General features: G+C 34.2%; 1 protein-coding gene across 2 annotated transcripts; it reads left to right on the top strand.

Moving 5' to 3' along the window:
- Nucleotides 1-5,073: 5,073 nt before the first annotated feature.
- LOC136803465 (uncharacterized) lies at nucleotides 5,074-15,539 on the top strand. 2 transcript variants are annotated; one of them, XM_067060200.1, is made up of 4 exons: nucleotides 5,074-5,154; nucleotides 7,057-7,222; nucleotides 11,646-11,905; nucleotides 13,304-15,537. In XM_067060200.1, exons 2-4 carry the CDS (start codon nucleotides 7,065-7,067, stop codon nucleotides 14,800-14,802), a joined length of 1,917 nt encoding a protein of 638 aa, XP_066916301.1. In that variant the 5' UTR covers nucleotides 5,074-5,154; nucleotides 7,057-7,064; the 3' UTR covers nucleotides 14,803-15,537. The 2 variants fall into 2 exon arrangements, with proteins under 2 accessions (XP_066916301.1, XP_066916302.1); XM_067060201.1 differs by lacking the exons at nucleotides 5,074-5,154; nucleotides 7,057-7,222 and adding an exon at nucleotides 9,049-9,161 and having other exon boundaries at nucleotides 13,304-15,539.
- The last annotated feature ends 2,672 nt before the right edge of the window (nucleotides 15,540-18,211 follow it).

Raw genomic sequence — 18,211 nt, forward strand, 5'->3', positions numbered from 1 at the left:
ACAATTTTGAGGGAACGTTTTTTATTTCGAGAGAAAAACTGTAAAAAAGTCTCTTCAAAGGGTAGGAGAAAAAAGGGTCATCTTTCAGCAAAAATCAGTCTCTCTTAGGTTCAGGGTTTGGAGGACCAGAATGCACATACCCAGTACCCAGCATCTTTCAACCCTAGGAACCCTAGTACACTTCCCTCTGGGGGCTCAAGTTAGAGAAAACATCCCATAGTTATTTTTCCAATTTGAAGAAAATATTATAAAAAAGGATATTTACCTCTTTATATTCATTTGTTATACTGTATATCTGATCAAACGCGGTATCATAAGCTTGCATTTTTCTTCAAAAATTAATGTTTTTAAACCGAAAAAAGAACTGTTTTTGTAAAGTTTCATAGTTTCCTCAAATGTCTTTCAAATACGAATTCACAAATTACTGGTAACATGGGGATTCAAAAAACATAAAAGTTTTCAGCCCTTGTAAAATCAATATGGCTTTCGATATCTCAAAGATGGAGGTAAATGTTTAAGATTTCCCTCAGGCATCTATAACAGGATAAGGATTTATCAAAGAATATCTGATGATGATTCTCCCTTCAAAAAATAGAAATAAATTTTTCTAACAAGAAAAGGGAACAATCACACGACTTTGGAGTTTTGAGTGATTTAATTCTTCATTTTATTAGGGATTACAACTTTGGAATTACTTAAATTTTCACTGTTTCCGAGATTGAATTTTATTAAAAATAGTTGAAACTATTTCACAATCATCAAATGTTCTGGTATCGTTGAGACTCTTTTGCTTGTAAATGTCCTTCCTGTGTATGGATAATGTTGATCTTCAAATTACACGCGTGGAAAAATATTTTAGGTCTTTGAAGGAAAGATTGAGACCTTTATTTCAAGGTAATAAAACGATAAATATTCTTTTGGTCTCTTTACTTTGGTTCGCTGAAGCAAATTCTGGGACTACAATCATGGTCGAAGTCTATTGAGAATTAAGCCTATTTCCTCGTTCGAAATTTGGAGTTCGGGCGAGAAAGTCGATTTTGGGCTATATCTTTAATGTAATCGAATCTTTCAATTCGGAAGGGGTTGGCAGACTTACAGGCTATATTCTGAGCCTTATTGGACTATTTTTGAACTTTTGGATCCTCACATCCTAAGGTCCTCCTAAGTCTTAAGTCTCATATTAAAACTCAGAGTTAAAACTCTACCTTTCCAACCTACTTTAGAGCACTTACAAATCGATTGTGGTTTCAAAACTTCCCGATGAATTTCCCTTTTTTCTCAAATATTACGACCATGATTGTAGGGACAAAGCCAGCACACAACAGATATCATATTCTTTTACACAATGGATATAACTGCTCACAGATTTCCCGTGGAAGTGTGTCCAGTTTTAAAGTCGCTAGTCCGCCTTGTTTTCTTTTGTACCTTCATTTCAAAATATCCGAATTCCGTAGGTCGTCAAGCAGAATAGAAAGCATAACGGCTAGGCTTTTTCTCATCCTCCAGCGAAAAGAATTTCTTATAGAGTTTTCTATATAGGAATTATATCGATTCAGACTATAAAAATGTTGAACTAATCAACTCAATTTGATTTGTGTATTGTGACCCAATCTCAAGGAACTAATAAAAAATTACCCTTATCTTTTATCTACAGTATGGTTCCTTTATTGCGACTGATTGCGACTACCTAGTGGCGTGAGTGAGTCTCCAAATCATTGATGACGAAATAAAGTTACTTATTTCCAATTCGAAAATTGTAACCCGCGTTGTTTTCACACATACACCGAATTGAAAATAAAATCTATCGCCAAAAATGTGTTTGAAATAAAAAAGAGAAAGGTTGCAGATTCTTCTCTAGTCCTTCGGGCTTTAAACTTAATACCGCACTAATCTTTATTTGCTATTTTAAAATAAAACTTACTTTCTTGGATCTTATAATGGACTTTTGAAGAACAGGGGATCCCGAAAAAAAGGGAGAATCCGAAATTCTTTCAAAATATAATAAACGGAGACCTAATTGCCAGGGGTTGGAAATTATACCTCCAAAAGAGGCCCCCAGTCACCTTTCAAATCACGTAATCACGCAAGAAAAATTTCCGAGTAAAATTGCCTTTCTATCACGATCACGTTGATCACATTGGTTCCTCTTATCTGGTACCAGATGTGGAAATATGCTACGACACGCTTTGCTCTGAAGGTCGGGCATATTTTATATACCGATGGTATATTGGTCCGCCCCTTCAGAGCTTTAGCATGGGCGGCCGCCAATACGCCATCGGAATATCAGATAATAGTTCCTCCGGCGATCACGCAATCACGCACTTTAGAATTTTTAAATCACGAAATCTTGAACTTGAAGAATGCCAATCACGCCATCAAGAAAACCACTGGGGGCTCCTAAAAAAAACCCAAAATAATGTAATTCTGGACTAAAAATAGGTTTAGAGTATTTTTCAAAAATGAATAAACAGGGTGCGTTTATTTGGGACCTTAGCGTACCAAATATGAAAGGATTGAAGCGCTTGCATCCTCGCAGCGGTCCAAACGTGTCAAAACTTTAGACTGGAATCGTTTATAATGCGTGTAATACAATAGTACAAGCGTTATATGATAATACGATCATTGTTACGGGATTTAGTCTGAATAAACTAAAATTTGTTCCCTCCATTACTTTTTGCTTTATTTCTACTATGTCTGAATTACAATCATGGTCGCAATATTTGAGAAAAAAGGGAAATTCACCGGGAAGTTTTGAAACCACAGTCGATTTGTAAGTGCTCTAAAGTAGGTTGGAAGGATAGAGTTTTAACTCTGAGTTTTAACATGAAACTTAAGTCTTAGGACCTTAGGATCTGAGGATCCAAAAGCTCAAAAATGGTCCAATAAAGCTCATAATATAGCCTGGAAGTCTATAAACCCGAGCCAAATTGAAATATCCGATTAAATTAAAAAAATGGCCCAAAATCGACTTTCTCGCCCGAACTCCAAATTTCGAAAAACGAGGAAATAAGCTTAACCCTTAGACGGCGAAAGGCGTATATATACGTCTTGAAAAGGTCATTTTACCGATACACAGTCTTTTGGTCATAACTCCTGAAAAAAATCTGATATTTTTTGTAGCTGAGGGAAAGAGCTTTCCAACGATACCAAAGTTGATACCTAAATCATTTGTCCTGGTCAAGAAATAGCCTTCGAAAGAATAAATTTCCAGAAAAAAATGATGAACTTTTTGGCCTTTTTCAAAAAAGTTAGCGGCTTGGAAAGGTTAATTCTCAATAGATTTCGACCATGATTGTAGTCCGTCTAGCTTGCTAGACTATACAAAACTTTAGAAATAACTTTAATGTACATAATAAATCAAGATAGCGGTAATTATTGGCATTTTCCCTTTGAGAGGAAAATCGATCAGCTTTTTCTTTTTTTATAAGATTAGTAGTTGTGAATGTCGATTGAATTTAGATTTTTCATCAATTTCTTGCTTTTTTCCAGTTTTATTTCAAACCATCAAATCATTTATTTACAAAATCAAGCATTCTGTTCAAGGCTAGAAATTATTTTTGGGAAATTTGTTCTTTATAATAATTTCTTGATAAAAAAATATTTTTACCTTTGGATTATTTTTGGAATGATTTTATCATCTTATCAGCCCATCTGAACTAAAGTGAATTTAGCATTATTTGAACTATAAAGGCACATTTTTGTGGTAGTTTTTCCAATCAAAAGAATTGAATTCGTTAATGTATTACCGCATAACACTCTTTTTTATAAGAACCAATGATTTTTTGTTGAGGCTCGCCTGTTCTTATTTTTTGTTCTTATTTATAGTGTTAAATAGAGGTAGTTATATTACTTCAATAAAATATTAGCAATTCCAGGGTCACCATTGTTCTTATATAATTTGTCTTATTGTCATGTTTTTATAAGAACAAAATTGTGTATAAGAACATAAGACTTTGATGACCTTTGATATAAAAGCAAGCTAAGAACATTTCAAGGCTTTGCGGACTTTACAACACCCGACTTCTTAAGAAATTGCACAAAAAAACTCACACAATGGTGAAAATAAGAACACATTAAGAATGTGTGAAATCAAGTGCGTATTACTTATGGGTAATGAATCAACGGATCCTGCACTAATGTACTTCCCAGTTTTCTCAAAGGTAACGAATCGAGTGGGGATTGAACCCACGACCTCTCGTTTGCCGGGCGATTGCTCATCATTAAGAATATTTTTAAGCTTAAAAATCAAAAAGTTAAGAAAATCCGAAGGCTTCAAAATAATTGACCTTATCGGAGTTTTTGATTTTTGTAAAAAAGCAATGCATTGTGGGATTGTTTTGAGTGTATTAGGCGAGACCAATTTAATTTGTTGTTCTACGGGCAGATCGTTAGCAAAATATGGGTCGGTCGGTCGGTAAAATAAAAGTAAATTTTTCATTTATCAGGGTTGCTAAAGTACCGAAAATGTTTTCCAAAAAATATCTGGTTCAAAAATTCACTTTTTTTATCTTCGATGAAGATCATGATAAAATCTTAGTGTATGGAATGCTTGATTTTCTAAGTTTTTCAATTTCTTGAATTAATTTTCAGCTTTATTCAAATTTGATTCTTACAAATAACTAGTGTGTAAAATATATTGTAGTGGAAATTCAATATTATTTTTTGATTTTAGCAAAAATAGGGTCGGTCGGGCCTGTAGAACAACAAATTGCCTTACAAGAGAAATCTCTTAGGAATTCCTCGAGGGAATTCTATTGTAATACACTCGAAACAATCCCACAATGCATCGCTTTTTTATTAAAATAAAAAACTCCGATAAGGTCTATTTAGAATTTTCTTATAAGAAAAAGTATGTACATTTACCGCATTAACTCTCTTGACGTAACCGAGATCAATCATAATCAATCATAATCAATTAAGCTGCATCATTTTAGTAAAGGACGGAAAATCAGTCTACAGGAATAAAGAATTATAATTGCTATGGCTAATTAACTTTCTTTATCTTATTGTCCTTTTTTGCTGTTTATTCACTAATTAATTAAATCCAAAGAGGATTCGGATAAGATGAAGAAACAAGATTTATTTTTTCGTTTACTAAACAAGTAACTTAGACGTGCTAGACAGACTTAGGCTGACAAGTAAGAGCAAACACAGGTATTTGATTTATCTTATTGCATACTTAAATTAGATTTTAAATTAAAAATAAAATAAATAAGTTATATTTGAAATTATGTCATTATCTGGAATATTTTAGTTTTACTCATTTGGACATTTATTGGGGGCCATTTATTATGTGAGAATTTCGTCAGATTTCTGTTTATTCGAAAATTTGAGGACATTTTTAGTGTATTTTTACAGGTACAGTGGTGTCAATATAACTTATACAAGCTTTTCATGGAAGCCGAGAAGGGTCAGCGTGCGACTTCTTCCGAAAGCTGTCGAAATTTTTTTCAAGTTTTCGTGATTTCTTTCAAACTGTCGCGTTCCCAAAAAGTGTCGTGTTCCCAGAAATTGTCGCGTCCTAAAAACTGTCGCGTTCCTAGAAATTGTCGCGTACCTAAAAACTGTCGCGTTCCTAGAAATTTTCGCGTTCCTAAAAACTGTCGCGTTCCTAGAAATTGCCGCGTTCCTAAAAACTGTCGCGTTCCTAGAAATTGTCGCGTTCCCAAAAAGTGTCGCGTTCCTAGAAATTTTCGCGTTCCTAAAAACTGTCGCGTTCCTAGAAATTGTCGCGTTCCTAAAAACTGTCGCGTTCCCAAAAAGTGTTACCGTGAAAAGCACAGGTCGAAATCATATATCGACGCTGTGCCGACCAATCCAGATTCTATTCAGCGCGCAATAAACGCAGAGAAAAGAAACCATGTCGACCATCCAAGATCTTGGATGAAGTTCAAAGTTGATATTTTTATTCCCGTCGTTGAAAACGCAACTCAATAATGTCATCAATGCTTTTTAAAAACATTCAGTGATAGAGAATCATAACATAAAGTCTGTCTATTATTTCGATTCAATTAAAGTAATAGTTTTACATTTGGGGATCATGTAAAAGATTTCTTTTAAAAGAAACTCATTTCAATTACACTTGGAGGTTTCTGGGGAATTCGTAAATAGTAAAGTGCATACTGATACAATCTGCTAAACATTAATATGGTAATATTTGCTCTTCATCTTTGATTTTTTCTACAGTGATTAGATTGCCACATGCGCGATAAAATTTCTATTATTGGTCTTCAGAGGTTGAAATATTCTCAACCTCTGATACTCAGGGTAAAAAATTGTCGCGTTCCCAAAAAGTGTCGCGGCGTTTTCAGAAACTGTTGCGTTCCCAAAAACTGTCGCGTTCCCGAAAACTGTCACGTTCCCAAAAACTGTTGCGTTCCCGCAAAATTGTCTCAATCTCAAAAACTGTTGCGTGATTTCAGATTCTGCGATTCTTTTTGGGAACGCGATATTTTTTAGGAACGCAACAGTTTTTAGGAACGCAACAGTTTTTAGGAACGCGAAAATTTCTAGGAACGCGACAGTTTTTAGGAACGCGACAGCTTGAAAGAAATCTCGACAGCTTGAAAGAAATCTCGACAACCTTTGGAAAAAGTCGCACGCTGACCCTTCTCGGCTCCCATAGGTTTTTGGTCCCTTAATTTCAGTCAACAAACTTATTGTCTCTATATTGTGGCAATAGAATCCAAGTCTTTTATTTTTTATTTGGTTTACAAAAGGGTTCTTTTGTAAGAATATACTCTATAAGAATATTCTTATTTAAATAAGAACATAATGAAACTAATACTAACAATGTCGCCATTATAAAATTTGGAAACCGAACCTAAGAATGGGCATTTTAGGGCATTTTTATCTCTGGCCTTGAATTTCACAAGAACTAACACCATTATTTTGCCTTTGTTATGCATTAATGAGGACGTGTTTAATTTAGTTTAATTTTGACGATTTTTTCAAAATATCAAGAGTATTCTTAATAAAATCAAAATCCACAATAGACGTACGTTCGAAAAATTTAAGAAAAGTCAATCAAAGGTATAGATATTTCTTTTCCTACAGACTCAAAGATGGGTATACGAGATCGTCGATTCGGGCGTAAACGTTTCAAGGATCAAGGGCGGACACAATCACTACCTGCACAAGCTACAAATAACGTGGAGATGGAGGGCGGAGCTGACGATGAGAACTCATTTTTGTTTCCTGGATATTTGACTGTTATACGAAAGTAAGTGGTCATTTTGAAATCTTGTAATACTTTTATACGAGCATTGCACTTATAAGCATATCCTGGCATATCTAAAAAAAGTCTATTTCAAATTAGCTGGCAGTGTTTTTTCGTCAAAACTCAATAACTTTTGATAGAATTAGAATTTTGTGCTCGTTGAAAAGACAAACAGGAGTGGTATATTGTTATAAAGAAAAATGGAAAAACAAAGATGAAAAATGAATTTCACTAAAATTTTGCTTAAGATATAAGCATCCTTCAAGCATTTTTCATCCTTGTCGCAACCTCCCAGCCAGTTTTGGAAAAGAGTAAGTGGCTGTTTCTTAAAAACTCTACCGCGGCATATTTTTTGCCTACATCCATTATCACACCCCTGTTTCATAGCCCTGGTGAAACTTTTTCCACTGCGGTGATAAACATACCAATTGGCTTTTTCATTATTTTATTTAACATATACAATGGTTCATTTCCCTATTAAAGTAACTAAAAGTAAATAAATGTATGGTTACATAAACATTAAGAAATATTAAGATGGTAAAAATAGATGCACATTTTGAAAACGAGCATGATACGGATTGACGCAAAAAATCAAAGCGCGAGCTCCTATTTGGATTTTAATATCGAAACCTGACGAAAAAATAATCTTAAAGAAACTTGTACCATACTGAAATACAAAACTTTGAAATACAAATACCATACCAATGGGTATGGGAATTCTTTTGCTCCAAGGTTAAAAATCCAGTGGGATGGTTTTGGAGAGTAATCTAAACTAAACATTAATTTTTGAATGGTGATTGAATCAAAGCCAATTTGCGAGTGGGCCTGAAAATCTAGTGTATTTTTCTCACCGGGGACGAAATTCCAAATTTTCCAGCGGGTATTTGACACAGGGATGTATGTATGATCTATTCTTTATAAGCATATTCAACACCTCTGTTTCTCTATCCATGATATGGACCATTGCAATGTCTTCACGAAATTATGCAACTTTTCTGTTTTTATTCCACCCAATACGTCACTTTTTCTATTGTTTAAGTGACGTATTGGGTGGAAAATCTTAAGAGTTCTCAGAAGACTCTCCAGTGGTGCATATCATGGATATCTATCCACAAACAGCAGCTTAAATACCGGCCTTTTTGCGTGCTTCCGTTAGGAAAATTATAAAATATTATATTGCGTGTATCAAGGATTGATCTGTTGCCATTAAAGTATTTCAAGCATGAAATTGGATCCTAACATTTTTATAGTTGATTATGTACGGCTTAAGGTTAGTAGATTACAACTAAATCGGTCCCAGTTTATCAGTGGCCCTTTCTACTTCAAGGCAGGCATTTTTGAAATACATTGGAAGAGTGCACTAATCATTAATCAAGGGATCACTTCCAGATTTTAATGTCAACACAACCCTTAGAAATTTAAGAATCCCAAAAATTAAGTGGATATTTTTCGTTCTTAAGATGACGTCATAAATGTGTATGAGCTGGATTCAATGATGTTTTTCTTGGCACTTTTATTCTTCGAGTGAAACTATTTTTCTCCTAAAATTTGCGCACAGTAAAAATAAAGTCCAAATAAAGTCCATGGAAACTTTATGGGATGGGACCATCTCTTATGAATAAAAGCATTATATATTCATCGATAATAGAGCGTAAAAATATTGAAAGAATTCTTGTATTCCTAATCCTGTCTGATCATGTCCTCAATCCTGGTATGAAGGCCAAGAGAAAACTCACTGCTTTCTTTCCAAATAAAACAGAATGTTTTGATTTCCCAAGCGTGCTCTGTATGTATTTGAAGGTATTTTTGTTGTCTTACAAGCTCTGATGTTTACTTGTGGGGATTTTCTTGTTTGCATTAATCTTTAAAATTACGTTTGAGCTTTTGATTCTACGGAGACCGTTACATTATTTGGAATATTGAACTACCAATAACTTTTGGGGTATGTTTTCTTTCTTAAATTTCCTTATTTACTCTCTCTAATTTGATATGCCAAAATTCGAAAATCGTCCTCAAAATTTTCGAGAATTTTGTCAATTTTTGACGTTTTTGTCACCCTTAGAGAGACTATTTTTAAAAAAGAAAGTTTTTTAGTCCGAATTTCAAGAATTCATGACCCTTTAAGGGAGTCGATTTATGATAAAAATTCGTACCCCTTTGAGGAACATTCGAGGGTTTGAAAAAGGAACCCTTATGGCTCGCACGTACCCGGCACACATTTTGCCTAAGTATCCGCCCTCCCAGAGTTTACGAGGTTACAGGCTCGTCCGAGCGAAAGTTCGAAAATCAGACCCTTTGAGAAAATGTTGCCCCTTTTTTAACGTTTTATGACCTTTGAGATACTATTTTCCCAATATTCAGCCAACATTTTCCAAATTTGGTCCTACGACAATTTACCACCCTGTGAGGACGTCAACTTTTGATATTTCGTAATTTTAGGGTATTAGGACCCTTTTAGAGACTCAATTCGTCTTTTATGATTTTTGTCCCCCTTTCAGAGACTTCCGTGGGTGTAAAAAGGGACTATTATGGCTCGCATATACCAGACATCCATTTTGTCTACGTATGGTACCCCTACCTAGGTTTACTTTCTCTAATTTGGAGGTTTACATCAGTGAATACTATAATCATTGAAATTATAGAGAAAAAATCCTTTTTGGAATTGTATTCTAAAATCGAATATTGAGGTCTGAACTCATGAACTCGTCAAAATAAGTTTGATAATCCATGATCAGATTTTTTATCGCATTTGGTTTATCTACTTATTGCTTTTTGGGGTTTATTTTTCACTTATTAAAATAAAAGAAAGCTTTAAATGAAAGCTTTAAAAGTTATTCAAAATTATGTAGACCAAACTAGGATAAATTATAGATTTATGAAACTCTAAATAAAGCCCAAATAAAATCAAAGTCTACTGTTTATATTGTTGAAAATATACGAATTTTAAAATCTATTTTTATAAACTTTGGGGCTTAAAAATACCCCCCAAAAAATTGAAGTTCATCTGAAATAAAACATATATTTGTTTTTCCTTGTTCAACTAAATATTTGTTTGTCATTCTTTTCAAAACTATTGATGACGTGTACTTTGTTGGTGTTTTCAGCAAATTTTCGTTTTACGGTAAGAAGACATATTAAGTTGAAACCTTTTAAGGCTTTTTGGGTGCATTTTTTCAAATCTCGAGAGGTGTATTTGACCTTTCTAGAAATAGTCTGTTGACCACATATTAATGATATCAGACATCCAGGGGGTCAATACTATCTGGATATCGAAGAGGACCTTACAAGAGAGGATATCAAGAGGTATTTTAAGCCAGAGATGTTAAACTTCAAAAAATAGATACACCCTCAACTGGTGAAAGTTTCTAGAAGGCCAATTTCACATTCTAAATAATGTTACGTAAACAAGCCATAGTTGAGTATTTGCAGATATATATGACTTTCTAAGAATTTTTCGGGATAGTTGCTCTACAACTGTAGTCCGAAGTGACCCAAAGGCTCCTCTTTCGATTGCTGGCTACACGAAGACGAAGGTAAAGGAGGGCGCTACCTTTGATCCTTTAATCAATAAATAAGTACAAAGCAGAGAGGCATCAAATACCATTTTGTACTAAGTATTTGGCATGCCCCGACCGGGGATTGAACACCAGGCCTTGCACACCGTAGTCTGATTTTCTACCCTTCCACTACGGGCGTTACCCGGGAGTTACTTACTACTATTTATGCATTTTTTCTAAAATTTCAAAGCTATCACAAGATTCTCCTTTCGAGCTCAAATTAGAAAAAAAGCATCTTATGCAATTAGAGGGGTAATCCTCGTTAAAAGGATAGTTTACAGTACCTCATGTCTGACTAATTTAAATATTTTCACTCTCTTAGAACATAACATTAATTAGTCAACTTTACATAATAAAACTAAATTTGCTTACAAAACAACATAGCAGGATTTCTAACTGCCCAAGTTCGAATTTTTTATCCGTTTTCTGGAAGTTTATTTTTAAAGCTATCTCAAAATATATATCATCAATCCATCATTTTTTGCTTTATCTTAAAAAATCTTCCTGTGAAGTTAAAAAAATCAGTTTTGGTTCAAATGAAGTTTCAAGAAAAAATAAGGATAGAAAATATAAGCATTATAATCTTCATTCTATAAAGAGGGACGGATCAGTATAAATTTTAACCAAAAATAAAATTGAAAAAGAAGAATCTCAGAACGCAGAAAAGGAAGAAAATCATGAATCGTGAAAACTACAAATGTAAAATTCATCACATAATCAAACTACATTTGGGGTCTCAAGGGACCATTTAAAAAAAGGAAAAGCTACAAATACGAAATTCATCAAATTTAATCAAACTACATTTGGGGTCTCAAGAGACTATTTAAAAAAATGTCTTTCACGAAATCCTATACATTTCCTCTTAACAGCATCCAACGCCGTAGCAAGAAGAAACGTGGACCCATGAGTACCAAGAGTATACGTCGTATTAACGAATACTATAATTGGCAATTCGAAGATGACGGACGTGAAGCTATACGGGAATGGTCACGTAAACGTATACAAAAAATGCGTGGTTTCAATAAATCGTATTACGGATGTCTAGTTTATACTTTTCATTTGGATACGTTAAAAAGCTTTGTTGAAAATTTCAATTTTATGGTCATCCTCCAGATGTTCATCGCTGCAGGTTTGTTGATTTAACATTATCGTCGTTTTGAACATTTCCATTTCCGCACAAAAGACCAGATGTTTGGGTAGTTAAAAAATAAGCTTTAGAAACCCAGCTGCCATACAACGTTGTCTCAACGTTTATTTAACGTTCACAACGTCCATATAACGTTAGATGAACGTTAAAACAACGTTATGTGCCAGCTGGGAAGCTAGGTAGTTTCGTGAGTAAACACAAGATTTTCTCTACATTTAGAAACAAACCCTTTCCAATTCCATACCGGTTATTTCGGGAAAAGTAGCGGAAAGATTCTAGGAAAGAGACAAGAAGCTTAGTGCGGAAATGGGAAACTTATACAAAACGACGGTATATTTGGAATACATTTATCTGGGCGGGGTCACGGCCAGTAGCGAGTTTGTGTATTGGAGAATATTGAGGGAAATGTTAAGTGAAGTTGATGCAGAACAAAGTCGATAGTTGATGTACGGCTCTATATCGCCTTTGCTCGCCTAAACAGACGACGGTCTTTTGTTGTTTTTACCGTTGTCGAGCAAAGTGGAAGGCGATTTTGGTGACATGTTAATTTTGCTATATACCGTCTCCTTCGATTTATCTCGAATTCATAAACTCACTAATATCTCTAGGAGTGCTTTTTTATTACTGTTGAGGAACCTTTCCGTACCTCGAAGCTCTTCAGTTTTTGAATACTTCTTGCCTAGTAATATTCGTGTAATAAGGTGACCTCTGCAAATTTCAGAAAAATAGAACTAATATTGCAGTTTCTTAGAGAACAATGATCTCTATCTCTATTCTCTATCTCCACCAAGGGGCCAAGCATTTTTTATTCCAAATAAATGTCTTTTGGTTCTTCAATCTTAGGGGACCATCTTCAAGATGTTACTATAGAGAGGTTTCTACCATAGTCATTATAAAAAACTCCGCTCTGGGAATTTATTGTTTTAGCTTTTAGTTAAATTTTCTTTTGTTACAAACAAAAGACAAGTTGCGATTTACATGCTTTTTGATCACGTTACAAAATGTCTTTTTTCGGATTGGTCTATTTTCTAATCAGCTGATCAAGAAGTTTGCAAAAAAAATCGATTTTGGTACGTAAGCTTCATCTTTTAACAATAAAAAGAGACAAAAGCCTTCCAGACCAGCGTTTTTTTAATGACTATGGTTCTACTATAGAACTTTGATGAGTTGGCTAGACATTTTCAGTATATCCCAGCTAGAACAGAACACCCTAATAGCGTCCATCTAACGTCCCTACCGTTCATATAACGTTAAATGAACGTTAAAACAACGTTATGGGCCGCAGTTGGGATGGTCAGGGCTCCAGATTCTGGGATACAGAAAACCTGTTACTTCTATCAATATTAATTAGACTATTGTCATTTCATCTTTTATTTTCAGGGGGTGTTTATCTATTTGACCATTTTGACATTCATTACAATTTCAATGCTGCTCTATTTGTCTCACCAATTGTTTTCCCTCTCGCTTTCTCTATCAATACCGATTTCCAACGCCGTGAGAAAGTATTGGACGACTTGGCTAACTTCAAATCGTCTTCAATGCTATGGTTCTTTTGTATGAGAGAATGGAAGAAAGGTGCAGGGCTAGATGATGAATGGATGAACCAAATACAAAAGAAGTTACATTCGATTATGTTCAACTTGAGAGAATACCTGCTAACAAGTCGTAGTGATCGCCGCAACATCATTGCGCGTTATATGTACGAAGATTACAGCGACTGTAGCCAACTGATTGACAACGTTCGAGAATCCAAACTACCTGCAAACCCAGCTCTCATTTCTCGAGCGTATCATCTTCTACAAGCTATCTGTTTATCCTTTGAACGACTCCGCGTTATCCGAGAATACCGCTCACCGCGCTCCATTCGTTCTTTCAACAAAGTGCTGGTACTTCTGTTACCCATCATCCTTTGCCCGTACTTCGTAGCTTTGACACGTGCTCAGAGTGGCTCACCTTGGGGCGCATATTTGATAGCTGTTTTGGTAGCAGCGATATATGGGGCGTTACAGGGCGTGCAAGATAAATTGGATGACCCGTTTGATGGAATGAGTGAAGATGACATTAACCTTGACACCATTGATGAATGGACATTCAATTCTCTAGAGAATGCTGCCAAAAGAGATTATGATGGTTTCAAAAGTTTTATACATAATCAATCAGGCACAGTGGATGAAAAAGATGCTGAAACAACAAAAAATACCAAACTGAATGGTAGCGTTTCTTCAAGCAACGATCCAAAAACACCGCCGCAGATTTATCGACCGAAGACCAGAAGCATTGCTGAAATTCTGAGAGAGATGCAGGAGAAAGATGCAGCAGGAAGCCGAAATCATAGTTTTAAGAATAAGAAAAACCCCATCAAAAAGATAAGTATGAGGCTGATTGAAAAAATGCATGAAAAAGAAAAAAATGATAGCGATAACATCACGAGTAGTTCGAAGGCTGGTAATTTGAATTCAAACCCAACTGAAAAGAGCCATTTATCCCTTGGTAGCCCTTCTAACAGGAGTGTTTCTTCTAAAAAGAGCCTCTCAAAAGTCTCCTTCTCAGATGATATGGTTAATTTCAAAAAAGAAAATAGCGGCGTTCCTAATGGTGACGATGATGAGTATGATGATGCTTTTCATAATGGTACCCAAGCTGCCGTACAACCATTATTGGGATTAATACGAGAAGATGATTCAAAACCGAAGCTAGCCAAAGATAAAGAAGTTGATATTGCGGAGATAAAAGCACCTGAGAAAGACAGTGTATTGAAACTAACCAATGGTGTGGCTTATGGGATCAAAGACTCTGAGCATAATATTAAGGGGATAAACGACGATGATTGTGAGCGAGACTCAGACGATTCTTTTCAAGAGGTCGTTGTCATCGATTAATTTATTTAAATAAACTTAATGTTTTTCACTTTTAATTTTTTTGCTCAAATTTTGTGAGGCAGCTCCACGTGACTTAAAAAACTTGAATTATATTTTTTTTATAAGAACATCCAAAATATTTGAAGTCTTCGGATTTTATTCGGATGAGTTTTTTTGTGCAATTTCCAAGAAATTGGGTGTTTTAGAGTCCGCAAAGCCTTAAAATGTTCTTTGTTTTAAGGATTTTGGCCATTGAAGCCTTATGTCTTTATGAAAAAACGTGTACATGTTTTTATTTGATATTTTGACTGGAGAAATTATTTTCATGATGTGGGTTCGAAACTAGTGAACATTTCTTTTTTTCAGTGGGAAATTATACTCTGATTTTTGTCCCCGTTGAAAATAATCAGATAAGCAAACCCCCACTGCAAAATAATCTGCTATTTTTTCCAACCCCCATTGAGTTTTGGTTCGTTATTTCTACTTTCCCACTGGATAGTAAAATCCCACCGGGTCTGCGAGAAGGGAGTGCATTAAAGACTATAAAGTTATGATTTTCACCTTAATTTGTAAAACGAAATTATTTATTCTAATTTTTAATTTGACATCATGTCGAATTTTAATTTCTGCCATTTCTTGGTCAAATATACGGTCATTTTTAGACTATGTAAAATGTTAAAAATAATTGATTTCTTGACCAAATAATTTTTCAGTATATAGACTTATAGATTTGGAAAAAGAGGATAAGAAATGCTACCGTAAACACTATAGCTTAGCTTTCTCTGCGGCTACAGTCGAAAAGGTGCATTGAACTATTTGAAATTTTTCGGAAAAATTTTCTAAGTTGATGTATCAAAAAAAGACTGGGGCTGTGTTAGAGTGGTGAAACGGCCCGCGCAGCAATTGGCGGCTACGGTCGAAAAGGTGTATTGAACTATTTGAAATCTTTTGGAAAAATTTTCTAAGTTGATGTATCAAAAACTATGAATGTTTTTATACGAAAAAATGGGATAAAAAATTGGTCAAAAAATGCTATTTTCAAGATTTTGAAACAAAGATGCTTTTACAAAAAATTTCTGAATTTTTTTTTTTTAGTTTGATTAAAGACCTTCTAACACAAAACTTTGTTCAAAACGTTTTTCTTTGTCGAAAACAAGAAGCTCGGATAAATAAAATACCCAAAATGAGACAAAAAAGTGTTGTTTTTATCTCACCCAAACAACAACAAACATTTAGAATGTAAAATTTGTTACCGTTAAAATCTTGTTTTCGCATCTTAAAATAACAAAATGTTCTGTTTTTCTCAAAGAAAAGAAATTTTTATTATGGCTACAGTTTTTGATGGTTGTGAATAAAGCTACTACTATTGGATCTGGCATCTTCTTGGTTACACTGAACGTGATACACGTTTTAACTATGTAAGAACATAAGGCTTCGATGGCCAAAATGTTAAGAACAAGTTAAGAACATCTTAAGTCTTTTACATTTTTAGGCTTAAACTCCAAAAAAAAAAGTTAAGATCATCCGAATGCTTCAAAAATTTTGGATGCTCTTATAAAAAAACGTGTATCTAGTTGAAATTTAACAAGAGTCCAATGTAAACACAAGTTCTGGTGGATGTTGAAAGAAAAACATTTAAAGAATTTATAATTAACAATGAAATTGATTTGGTTGTTGATACTACCTTTAGTTGCCAACATGATGTCTATCTGTGGTAAGTCTTGAGTTTAGGGACACGACGGTCGCTCGATGTTTGGAACATCGGAGGCAACAATTTCTAGAAGAATCCACGATGAAGTTATAGCTATTGAAAGAATACTTATTATCCTCAGTTGAGTAATTTGGCTGGGATAAAATTCGACAAATTAATTTCCCGCCAAAAATTGAATTTTTGCAAATTGCCAAATGATTCATCTTAGAATTAATCCATTTAGAGTATATAAAAGTATTTTACGGTTTTATTTTAGCTGCGTTTCCGAAATCCAAGCTCTTGTACAAAGGATTTTTTAACGGTCAAGATTTTGAACTTTGGAAAAGAGCAAAAATTTCCTCAACCAAAGACGATCCATGTCTTGATGAATTTCAAGTTTCCCATAAGGTATATTTGCAAATCAAGTGAATAAGAATTTACTCCAGATACCTTTGGCGGAAGAGCAGAATAAAAAATTTGAATCAAATTTTTAAATTGATTTTTCTTAGTGCGGAAAAACGGAAGTTAAAAATGGGTCGAACGTTTGGAATCGCAAAAAAACTTTTGACTATGTACAGTATGTGGCCTCCAAAACGTCGATCAAATTTAAAATTTCTCTCAAATCTAGAGGAAAAGAGGTTTTATAAACATTTTTTCTGCATGAAAAACTTTAATATCTCTACTTTATTTCCTGGAAGTTCTTTTTCAAAACTTTCAATTTCAATAATATTTTTCAATCGCTTAAAGATAGGTAGCTTTTTTCTAATGGCCCCCAAAACGGAGGTTTGCAATTTTGGCGATTTCTCGAGATTTCTTTAAGATATGAATACAAAATTGTGACCATAGTATGGAAATGTGATTTAGAGGGTTTTGGGCATAAATTTGTTGGATAAAATTTTTACAGTATAACCCTGGTTGTCAAACGCAGGTTTGGGGCCCCCAAAACTTAGGTGTAGTTAAAATCAAATTATAAAGCCCAGTGGTAATAGGGGGAGAAACTATAAAGATATTTTTGTTTTCCCTTAAATTTACGACCCGGTGCATGTAAAATTTATGATTTTTATAAAATATTTCAAGATTTTCGACGATGCAAAGTCCAAACTGAAAATTTAGAAATTTTCAAAATGACAATTTTGATTTAACAACGTCTTAATCAAGTTTTTGAAAACCAATCTCTTTTGAAAATAGTTCCATTCATGTATGGAATATGCTGTGAAAATTAAAAAAAGACAGCTTAACTGAAACTGAAAATATTAGCTTTAAAGGTATTTTTCTCCTATTTTTTCTTTTGCAATAAAATGACAGAATTTGCCGATTTTGCAGATTCAGCGAAAATCTTTATATATCATGTTAATTTTTTTTTATGAATTATTAACTCAAGCTGATAGGAGTGGAATTCCAAGATTTTTTTCTGTTTCTCATATTTAGAATTTTCGGTTTTATCGATGCTGATTCTAGGGCCCCAAAATACTGGTTGACCTTTAAGATGCTATATCTTTTACCCATCCTCTAAATCCACAGATGTATCTGCATTTTCTGAAAGGCATTAGGTGTAGAAAGTTTCCTATACCCCATTTTCATAACTATTATTTTCACTATCCAAGGAGCTAGAGTGAGTTATATGCAATTTTTATCCAATTTTGGTGTTGAAATATTTCCTTCAGACGCAAATATGTTATTTTGAATATGTCTCAAACCATCAAAAGTATGCTCATTTTTCAGTTTGACCATCATTCTTTC

This window comes from Clytia hemisphaerica, unplaced genomic scaffold (assembly GCF_902728285.1).
Source record: "Clytia hemisphaerica strain Z4C2 unplaced genomic scaffold, Clytia hemisphaerica genome assembly, whole genome shotgun sequence".
NCBI lineage: Eukaryota > Metazoa > Cnidaria > Hydrozoa > Leptothecata > Clytiidae > Clytia > Clytia hemisphaerica.

Bases quoted from the DNA above. Each gene is read 5' to 3' on its own strand.
- LOC136803465 (XM_067060200.1), top strand. From the start codon at position 7,065: ATGGGTATACGAGATCGTCGATTCGGGCGTAAACGTTTCAAGGATCAA. The intron at 7,223-11,645 runs GTAAGTGGTCAT...TCCTCTTAACAG, and splicing joins TATTTGACTGTTATACGAAA to CATCCAACGCCGTAGCAAGA. The intron at 11,906-13,303 runs GTTTGTTGATTT...TTTTATTTTCAG, and splicing joins CCAGATGTTCATCGCTGCAG to GGGGTGTTTATCTATTTGAC.